Source organism: Brassica napus, chromosome C7 (assembly GCF_020379485.1).
Source record: "Brassica napus cultivar Da-Ae chromosome C7, Da-Ae, whole genome shotgun sequence".
In the NCBI taxonomy this organism is placed as follows: Eukaryota; Viridiplantae; Streptophyta; class Magnoliopsida; order Brassicales; family Brassicaceae; genus Brassica; species Brassica napus.
In genome coordinates, this window is record NC_063450.1 from 13,639,055 (window position 1) to 13,650,378 (window position 11,324).

The 11,324-nt window shown below is 32.6% G+C and overlaps 1 protein-coding gene across 13 annotated transcripts; it reads left to right on the forward strand.

The window, feature by feature from the left end:
* The first annotated feature begins 1,730 nt into the window (after positions 1 to 1,730).
* LOC125590209 (peroxisome biogenesis protein 12-like) lies at positions 1,731 to 6,380 on the forward strand. 13 transcript variants are annotated; one of them, XR_007326434.1, is made up of 5 exons: positions 1,731 to 5,159; positions 5,282 to 5,339; positions 5,516 to 5,630; positions 5,714 to 5,847; positions 5,944 to 6,380. XR_007326434.1 is itself a non-coding variant. In XM_048763509.1 (4 exons), the coding sequence occupies exons 1-4, from the start codon at positions 5,113 to 5,115 to the stop codon at positions 6,202 to 6,204; spliced, it is 531 nt and encodes a 176-aa protein (XP_048619466.1). In that variant the 5' UTR covers positions 1,731 to 5,112; the 3' UTR covers positions 6,205 to 6,380. The 13 variants fall into 13 exon arrangements, 1 of the variants encoding a protein (XP_048619466.1); XR_007326430.1 differs by having other exon boundaries at positions 5,542 to 5,630; XR_007326433.1 differs by having other exon boundaries at positions 1,731 to 5,339.
* The last annotated feature ends 4,944 nt before the right edge of the window (positions 6,381 to 11,324 follow it).

Below are 11,324 nucleotides of genomic sequence, written 5' to 3' on the forward strand. Positions count from 1 at the left end.
TGTAATCGATATCCCCAGAGTAAAGCATACACTTTATTTATGTAAGAATTAAGGTTGGTAGAGGGGATTGTCAGACATGATTTGCTAAGTTGCTGACTAGACGAACTTGGTTGCTAGACTAGGATATGGTATAGTGTGCTTCTTAGACTAGGACTGTCTAAGGTGTTGATTCTAAGTTTAAGATTATGTGAGTCCCTGCTATTTTAAAACCTCTTTCAGAGAGACTTCCATTATGTTTTGCTTGAAGACAAGCAAAATGGTAAGTCTGGGGGAGTTGATAGACCATGGATTTTACCCATTTTTACTCATGGTTTATATTTGTTTTAACTACTAATTATTATATTATAGAGTCTATTTAGAATATTTATAGGATTAGGAGTGATTTGGAGGAAAGTGATGATTTTGGAGCATTTTGGAGATATTTGGAGTAACACCCGAGATGACCATCGAGCTCAACTATCGGTCGACATTGGAGAGGAATAATCGATCGATGTTCATATCTTGACATCAATCGACAGCGAAGCGCGCAGAAAGCTCGTTTGGTCTCAGCCGACTTAGAGCCCAAGTCTTCACCAATTTACAAGATTACCCCTGACGAGTTTTAACCTAATTATATAAGCTTTGCCAACATGTTAGAGGCAAAGTGTGCTTTCTTGTTTTACTGATTTTACAGTAAAGGTTTTCTAGGATTTTTAGTAGATTGGAGAGAAGATCCAAAGAGATTTGTGATTGGAACTCCATTGATATCTATCTATTTATCTTATGCAGTTTTTATACCTTATTGCTGTTATGAATTGTTTGGCCATTGCTGAGTAGTTCTCTTGTTAGATTTTAGGGTTTAAATAGGTTGTGAGGGATTAGCACCAACTATAGATTGCTAAGTTGTGATATTCATCATTAGGATTGCCATTAATGCATGCCTCTAGATTAGCTACCTAAAACTTGCCCTAAGAATTGTTGACATATGGGACATCTTGCATCTCACCCTAAATCTATCATAACTGAGCTAAGATATGCTAGAATAAGCGAGACCTGATCTAGTAAGCTTAGTGAGCATGTTCAATCCGCGCACTAACGCTTGACCAAGAGCGTCGATCGATATTCCTATCGAATAATCGGTCGACGTTTCAACAAGTGTATCGATCGATATTCCTATAGAATAATTGATTGACACTGGTCAATAGACAAACCTAGAAAGCGAAAACCTAAGGGTTTGTTATTAAGTGTTGAGCAATATAATATCATGCATACAACTTATTACGCACCGGTAGGATTATAATCATGATTACATGATTAAAAACCCTAAGTTTAGCTATTTCCATTTAAGTACCAAACCTCAATAAATCAATCGAGCAATTACTTGCTCACAAGCTTGCAACTTTACCATTAAACAACCTAGCTTAACAATTCTGATTATATTTATTAGGTTCCCTAGCGCCTTGTGAATTCAATCCCTAAGTACTACAACTGAACTTCTCATTTGAGAGAGTAAATCACTTCTTAAAGTAATTTGAGTGATATCACGTACCCATACTAATTTCTGAGAAATTTGTTCCTCGCAAAATTTGCGACCGTTTAGCGAGGAATTTCAGTGAAAATAAGAAATTTGTCGGAATTCTCAAGGAAATTTCCGATGAATCAATTTTACAGCTATTTCCTCGGAACATATTGTCAATATTTTGTCGGAGATACAAATTTTTTTCGAGGAATGAGTTTCATCTGAATGTTCTCAGAAAGCTTTGTCACTGGTTTCTCGGAACAATTGATTTTCCGACAACAGATTCTCTTATCGGTAAAGCATCGGAAAAGTTGACAGAAATTTGTCGGAGTCCTCCGAAGAGATTTTGACAGTTGTTTTACCGAGAACATTCCGATGATTATGGTTTAAGGTTCTCGGCAATTTATCGAAAATTCTAATTTAATATCTTAAGGCCACGATCTACTTCTCATTGTTATCAACTTATCATTATCACATCTCTTATCCACCGGCTGTCTACAACTCATGGGCAATGGTGGTGGTGATTGGAGGTGATGCATCGTTGGATAAGATGTTGTTCAATTCCAAGCAACAACAAATAATGGGTGATTACCAATACATTGGCCTGTTTTGAGATTTAAAACTAGATCTAGTTTTGTTATTCATGTTCTAAGCTATGTCTAAGGAGCGGCAACACAAAACAGTTCTCTGATGGCTCTGTTTTCTAAGTTGTGTTTGCAGTGTGGTTGAAGGAGGCTCTGTTCTCTCTCCAGTGTGGTGGCATGGTTACCGGAGAAGCAACACGAAGCGAGTACTCGGATGCCTCGACGGGGACTTTATTCTTATTTACACTACAACCTCTCACAAAAATTCTAATATACCCCCACTTCTAATAAATTATATTTTTTCATTTCTTTTTAATTACAAAAAGTGGTTATATAGAAAAACACCCTTAATGAATTTAAACATTTACCTAATCCAACCTAGCTAACCTAACCCCACTCATACCCTATCGGATTATCTGAATTCATATCACGTGTCTCTCTCTTTTTCTCACTTTTTCTTCTTTTACAAAAATATCTCGTCATCATCATCTTCATCTTCCTGTTCATCCATTATCTTAGTCTTTTTCTTCTATAATCTTTGGATTCAGAACCTTAAATTTTTGGCTATTTAAAGCCTTATTTCAACTATCTACATTTATTCTCTGTTAATCCTTGCTCAAACGGATCAGTTTCTTCGTCGCTCCTATGGCGTATGTGGTCATAGCTTGATAGGCCATGGATTTGACCCACTTTTACCCATGATTTATAAGTGTTTTAACTACTATTTATTATATTCTAGAGTCTATTTAGTATATTTATAGGACCATGAGTGATTTGGAAGAAAGTGATGATTTTAGAGCATTTTGGAGATATTTGGAGGAAGCATCCGAGCTGACCATCAGTCGACATTAAAGAGAAATAATCGATCGACGGCGAAGCGCGCAGAAATCCGTTTGGTCCAAGCCGACTTAAAGCCCAGGTCTTCATCAATTTACAAGATTACCCCTAACGAGTTTTACCCTAATTATATAAGTTTCCCAACATGTAAGAGGAAAAGTGTGCTTTCTTGTTTTACTATTTTTACAACAAAGATTTTGTAGGATTTTTAGTAGATTGAAGAGAAGATTCAAAGATATTTGTGATTGGAACACCATTAATATCCATCTTTTTATCTATGCAGTTTATATACCTAATTGATGTTATGAATTGCTTAGCCATGTCTGAGTAGTTCTCTTGTTAGGTTTAGGGTTTAAATAGGTTATGAGAGATTAGCCCCAACTATAGATTGCTAAGTTTTTATATTCATCATTAGGATTGACATTAAAGCATGTTTCTAGTTTAGCTAGCTAGAACTTGATCTAGGAGCTTGAGGTAAAGGTCATCACTTGCATCTCACCCTGAATCCATCATAATTGAGCTAAGATTGCTAGAGTAAAGCGAGAGCTGATCTAGGAAGCTTAGTGAGCACATTCAACCTGCACGTTAAAGCTTAGCCAAACGCGTCGATCGATATTCTAATCGAATAATCGGTCGACGGTGAATAATTGGTCGACGGTTCAACAAGTGTATCGATCGATATTCCTATAGAATCATCGATCGACACTTATATCTGGTCAATAGACAAACCTAGAAAGCGAGAGTCTGTCGGTTTGTTTATAAGTGTTGGCTCTATAGTATCATGCATACAACTTGTTAGGCATCTCTAGGATTATAATCTTGATTACCTGAATAAAAACCCTAAGTCTAGCTATTTTCATCTAAGTACCAAAACCCCCAATCAAATCAATCGAGCAACTGCCTTGCTCACAAACCTTCTTTTACATTTAATCGTAATCAACCTATCTTAATCAGTATGATTAGATTTATTAGGTTCCATAGCTCCCTGTGAATTCGATCTCTAAATAGTACAACTGAACCTCTTATTTTTGAAAGTAACTCACTCCTTAGGGTAATTTGAGCCAGATCATAGCTCAGTACACGTTACATAACTGAAGATTTGATGTGTAAAAAAAATATTAAAACCCATAAAAACTGAAATTTTTTTGAAGAAAATCCATGGCAGGGACATTATTTTTATATGGGACATAACCCTCGTAGGTTATTCTACCACAACCTACAATATTCTTCATGATCCTCTTTAAATGAAATATCCATCTTGCCCTTAATGATTAGTTCTTTTTGTTTTATTTTATTTTACTTTTCCTGCAATAAATTAAAAAATAAACAAAAAAAAAGAAAGAAAAAGAAGTGGGTCTCTTTCAACTTCAGCGGCTTTCGTTTGTACTTCCTCCGGCAGCACGTAGTGTCTCCAGCGCTCTTTACAAGTCGCAACCATCTTCTCCTCTTCAAACTTCAATTCCAAGATGGTCTATTGCTCCAACCTCCACCAACGTTGTGCTCTATTACTCGTAGGTGAGTTCCTCCCACTCCGCCAAGTCCCATCATCACCGTGACCTTAGTCCCTCGCCACCGACTCCTCCAAGCTTCGATTTCAGTCAACCATGGATGATGATGGATTGAGTAGATTTCAATCAACCATGGATGATTTATCCATCGAATCTAGTGGGAAGCTAACTTTTCATTATTTGTGTTTTCAGTCCTCAGATTTTTTGTTCCTCTTCATTTTGGTCCCAAATTTTTTAAATGACTAGATTTTTTTTCTGATTTCAGCTTGAACTTTTCAATTATGCACTCTAAACCATGTTAGCTACAAATCTATATATATATATATATATATATATATAAAAGGGTTTTCTCCTTCCTGGTGAAGCCACCTAAATCATTCCGCACCTGTCACCTAAATCATTCCGCACCGTTTCACTCACGTAACTTTGCAGAAGATGTATGGGCTTTGTTTAGTTTTTCGGCCTAAAGTTATGTTGAAGAGACCCAAACCATAAGAGAGTCTACGTGATCATCGTAACCTGCGCTTCTCCTTCTCCGCCATTACCAGAGATTGCCATCGTGAAGAATCTCTTCCTAGGGTTTTCACGACATCGTTTGCTCTTCTCTTAATCAACTGAAACACCCACAGTTACAGATCCATCGCGTTAAACGCCTCTTTAATCCATCAACCACGATGGATCTTTAATGCAAGTCTCTCTTCTCCAGGGCGATCTATTTGTTAGTATACATAGGTATGCCTTACTCCTCCAGAATCCCTTAATTTTCTTCTTCCCTTTTTGATTTCATCAACGTATATTCAATTTCTATTTTTCTGTCTAATTGTATGTGCAAACAAATATTCCCAATTGTAAAGAGAACCCCCAATTTGAAAAAGGTTTTCAGGCGATGAGTGATCTCCGGCCATAACAAAGGTTTGTAGGTTTTCATGTGTTTCTGAAGAATATTGTTTTATTTGACATGTGTGGTCGATCTTTGTTACAATGTGTTTGTTCCTGGACACCATCAAATAAATTTTGTATGTACTGATGTTTCCCACTAACTAAAATCATTTTTTCTTATTTCTTTTGGAATTGTAAACTAACGACAGTTGCTGGTATGCTTTTTGCATTGAAGATCGTTTCTCCATAAAATCTTGGACTACGAAGACGAGTTCTTTGCTGCTCTGATGCTTATCCTCGAAGGACATAGCTTAAGAACCACATGTTAGATTTTGGGATCAATGTGTTTGGATTGGAGTAGTGTCACTGTGTGTTAAAGTTTAGTTTTTTTAATGAATTGTTTGCAGATGTTTTGTTTGCTGAATCATTGTATGGTTTGAGGAGAAAGTCAGTTAGGTTGAGATTACGCAAAGGTTCCAGTAAAGAAGTTCAACGTTTTGGTTTAGAGAAACGCCAAAGAGTCCTCTCTGTTTTTTTTCTGGTATTTACACTTTGTAGTTTGTTTATCTGTTAAAAGCATAAAGCTTGTGCCTTTAAGCTTGGTACAACTTTTTGATAAGTGCCTTTTTTTTTGTAGGTTGTGTTACAGTATTTTATATCAAAGTTGCATGGTATATATAACAAGGAAAGGGAAGCGATGCTCTGGGAGAGTTTATGGGGATCAGAGGATCAAGGGTTTGATGAAGCTAACTTCTTTACAGGAGAGGAAACCGTTGTTTCAAGAGGGGATAGTGGGAATCATGCGCTTTCTCTTCGAGTACAGTTAGCTACGAGAATTAAGAAGTTTGTAGCTGTGTGCTATCTTTGGATAGATGTATCAAGTGAAGGTAGTTTCTGATTTATGTAGAACACGAGTGTTTTGTATAATAGCTATTATGATTCTTTCTAATAGTTAGGTTGAGCTTCATGCCTAGAGTTGGTAATCTTGATGTTCTAAATTGAAACCACATTCCGTGCTTTTAGTCCATTTCTGGATGGTTATGAGTAATATACTCTAAGCATGTGTTTGATTTATATGGCTTATTTTATGTTCGATTATTTTTAAAACTATACAGCAAAAAATTTGCTTATAAACACTGTAAAAGTTAATACATAATCAAAACATAAATTTCTTAAAAGTATAAAATATAAAATGATAATATGATTTTTTTTTTAACATTAGTGTAAATTAGAAATATAACCAGAAATACATCAACAAAATACTTAATTTCAAAAATATTATTTTTCTATAAAACACAAATGAGGAGGATTTATTCATAAAATCAAAGTAAAAAGTGAAAAAGAATGAATCTAACTGTTGTTTTCATGTTTTGATCATTGAATTCAAATTACGAGAAACTAAAAATATTAAAGAAACACAACAAAAATTAATACATAATTAAAACATAAAAGTAACTGGGAAACAAAATATAACAAAATAAAACTAATAAAAAACGAAACATAAGACAAATGAAAGTTGCTTTCATGATATAATAATAAGATATTAGAGATATTGTATGCAAATAGATGTAATTATGTCATGACTTCCCCAAAAAATATAATTAGATACTGATATGCAAATAGAATGTGTATAATTGCATAATTTAAATGAAAAACACAAGAAAATGATAAAATAAGAGTATAAATGAAATAAATGATATAAACAAATAATTTAAATAAACTAAAATTTATATACTGCCAAAATAAAATATGGATGCATCTCCATTAAATTTAACTTACGAAATCTAATTAGTTGCAACAAAACCGAAGTTGAATATTCTAAAATCTGATAGTTTAGAATAATATAAATAGTTATTAAATAAAAGCCATCAAGAAAATAATAACTCACACCACATATATAACCAAACTTTTCCAAATAAAAATAATTGTTAAATCGAATACATACACTTCCCGCGCGAGAAAATGACTAGACAAGCCCCAGAGATAGAAGCTGGTCAAGGAGGAGTTTTGGGAAGCGATTTCTGAACCGACCAAAAGTATCAAGATCTCGAATAATATGCCTATGGAAAGATCAAGCTGCAAGGAATCCCCAGAAAGATAACGTGTTCAAATCAATGGTAAACTCCATCTGGAAAGCTATAAAAAGTTGATGAAAAGTTTTATGTTTCTCTGATCCAAAACCTGCAATTTACCTTTTAAATCAGTGTGTATGTAAGCTATTTTGGAGGTGGTGTATGCCCAGATATAATGAAACTAGATCACAATAAAGTTATATATAGAAATATCCTATGCATAGAGTTCATTGGATCAATCGAATTATGAATATAAGTTATAAATAATTCGTATTTCACCTTCAAAATTGGGACAAAATCATCTGAATCTACAGAAACAGAGAAAACTGTTATGTAACAGTATTTTTAGGAGATTGTTTGACAAGGTATATCCTGATAGAGTTGAACTTTTGTATACATACTCATGGCATGTCAGGCTTCACAATCAATGGTGGGATTTAGGAGTGAACGGTTCGTTTGTTAATTATTCATGTATTTTTGGGCCTGTTTGATACCGTATAAAATAGTGCGACATGTATGACAAATATGATGTTTGGTTAGGCAAAATAATCGGTTTAGCCTAAAAATCGGAAAGAGTATTTGGGGACTCATGGATATATCTTCAGGTAGAAGAAGAGATGGTCTAGAGACATAATTTGCATGCATCACTGTGATGTTATCAAGATTGTTGGTGTCCTCAATATACAGTTTTTTCATTATATTCATAATGTATATTGTTGTTTCACAACCAAACTAACATTTACGTAACATAAAGTATAGATGTATGTAACACATTCTAAAGGAATATCTTAAAAATTAGAAGTATCAGTGCATTGATCTATGCTCATAGATATCTACATTAAATATTTTAAAAATATACATATACATAAAAATCTTCTTAATAGCATGATAAATATATGATACTAATGGACAAGACTCATCGATTGTATCACACTGGCTCGACTTTAAAATGCAACAACAACACACATTAATGTTTTTTGCACTCTATATGTTGTATCAAACATATTTGCCACATGTATTAACAAAATTATATATGGATTGATTTTTATACTTGATGTTTCAAAACCAAATAAGTCGACCAAGTCAATATTCTATAAACCACTAAAATGTAAATGTACGAATACCACAATAGACTGGTGTAGACAAGACTCATCTGCCAACCAAATATGAACATACAAAAATTGTTATAAAAGTTTTATATTTTCACAAAAAATACAACACATACCGCGCGTAGCGCGGACCGACCCTTGTGGACAAATAAATACAATATATATACACCTAAATACAATTTAAAATGATTAAAATAAGCTAAAACTAAATGCATAATAAATGTCTTCAAAAACTAAAATTAATACTAAAATCAAGTTTGGTAACTCAACTTTGCAAGTGTTAGTTCAAATTAATGTTAGTGTAATGAATGTTTTTAAAAGTTTAATATGATACTGTTATAAGTTAAATCATGAAATTTTTAAAGGAGTGGGTTAGAGAAGATGGTACAACTTGTACAACACATATAACTAAATATATAATTCATATACTAGACATTAATATTGGTTTAACTGGTACAACATTATATTATATACCAGACATGTAATATTGGTACTACTGGTTCAACTTCTTCGTTATAGAAATTTTAAATTTCCATTTTGTTTTCTATGTGAAGAAAACAATCAACTGACCAAATTGGAGTGTGTTTATAATGGTCTCTCCTAACTATTTTAAATTTTTAATATTTTTTTTTGCAATTATTACACTATTTCATTAATTTCAATGTTTCACCTTATACTTTAAAGGTTTCTTCACTTGTTTGTCCACTATATTTTTGAAAACCATACACCGAATGCATTTTAACAAAATTAATGATTCGATTATATGTGATATCAGATAGGTAAACATATAGAAGTAGTACAACTGGGGTATATTCATTTTTAATGTAGTACAACTAAGTTTTTCAATTTCCCTACCAAAATATAACTATGTACAAACTTGTACAACTCAAAATGTGGTACAACTACATGTTATTAAAAGAATGTAGTTGTACCGGTTAAACCAGGCATATATATTTTTCTCGTAGTTATACTATTTATACTGATCATATTAATCTACTTTTCTTTTAATTTTGTGTCTTTACGCGTTCATTTTATTGATGGAGGTATATTTCTATTGACAACATTAAAATCATTTCCAAGTATGTGTAATGCCTAAAGAAAATCATATATAAAATCATGTTTCTTTGATCAAAAAGAAAAAAATCATGTTTTTGTGTTACAATACTGGTACAACTAGTAACTCTATATTGTAATACTAGTACAACTAGTACAATTACTTTATATATCTTCGACATGAAATATTGGTACAGCTAGTACAACTTCTTTAATTAAGAAATTTTAAAATTCTATTTGACTTTCCATATGAAAATAATCGAAGACTATACAAGTTGGAAGGTCCTTAGGATGGTCCATCTAACTATTTGAAGTTTTCCCAAAAAAATTCGCAATTATTACACAATCATATAATTTTCCATGATATACCTTATACTTTAAATGTTTGTTTACTTGTCTCTTCACTATATTTTTGAAAAACATACACCGAATATATTTTAACAAAATTAATGATTCTTTAGTATGTGATTCTATGTATGTAAATATATACAAGTAGTACAACTAAAGTATCTTTATTTACTATTTGGTACAACTACATATTTCAAATTCTGGACCAAAATAAAACTATGTACAAACTTGTACAACCCAAAACTCAGTACAACTATGTATACAATTGTACAACTAAACAACTACATGTTAATAAGTTTATCTGCATCTTCCAGTGAATCGTCTTCAGCATCTTCATCCACTTCCTCCACAGCTTTCTTCTCCGCAACTTCCTTCTCAACCTGCTCGGCTGCTGCTGCTGCCATCACTTCAAGTGTATATGACAATTCATCAGCATCCTAAAAAACCATAACAAAATCACAATAAAATCACAACTAAATCAGGTCCCACTAAATCACAATAAAATACATTAATTTTCATTGCGTTTTTGAGATCATTCTCACTCTCCTTCGTATTACTGGTAAAATTGGTACAATGTTGACATTTCAGAAATTGACAAACTAGTTTGGTATTCCATATGAGAAAACAATCAAATATCCAAACTGATATATGATCAAAAAGTTTTATCCTAATTTATTTGAAGTTTTTCAAAAAAAAAAAAAAATTATTACACAACTTCATAAGTTTACGTTCGTTTACATGATATATCTTATATTTTAGATTTGTTTACTTGTTTAGTATCATTATTTTAGAATAATATACATCAACTGTATTTATACAAATTTATGATTTCAAAATATGTTTGACATAGTAAGAACACGTAAAAAGTGATACAACTGATGCATTTATATATTACATGGTACAACTAAGTTGTTTAATTTTATAGCCAAAGTACAACTACACTCAATATATAACTAGTTGTACTAGCTGGATTATTATTGTCATAGTCCAAACACCAAACATGAATCCTTATCCATCGTTTTCGAACTCATGATGATTTTTACATCATCTTCTGCAGTATGCTTTTTTTAAATGTCGTTCTACTTCAACTTTTACAGCGTTGCAGCTATTTTCTTTGGCTTCTGGAACAAAAAGATGAAGATGCATTTTTTTTCAAAAATAGTACAACTAGTACAACTTGTAAGCAAATCATTATCCAAATCAAATATTACGGAAAATAGACTATTCATGTATTTGATATATGCAAGCGAGGGAAGACTAGACTAACATGTCTCATCTTTTCTAGCATCATTCATACGCTGAAAACAAAAACCAAATATCACCATATTAATTACAAGTTTGAACTAGTTATACGCGTTCTAGTTGTACTAGTTATACTCAATTTAGTTGTATGAGTTATACTTGTTCTAGTTATACTAGTTGTACTAGTTCGAGTT

Bases quoted from the DNA above. Each gene is read 5' to 3' on its own strand.
- LOC125590209 (XM_048763509.1), top strand. From the start codon at position 5,113: ATGCAAGTCTCTCTTCTCCAGGGCGATCTATTTGTTAGTATACATAG. The intron at 5,160-5,541 runs GTATGCCTTACT...TTTGCATTGAAG, and splicing joins CTATTTGTTAGTATACATAG to ATCGTTTCTCCATAAAATCT. The intron at 5,631-5,713 runs GTTAGATTTTGG...AATTGTTTGCAG, and splicing joins ACATAGCTTAAGAACCACAT to ATGTTTTGTTTGCTGAATCA.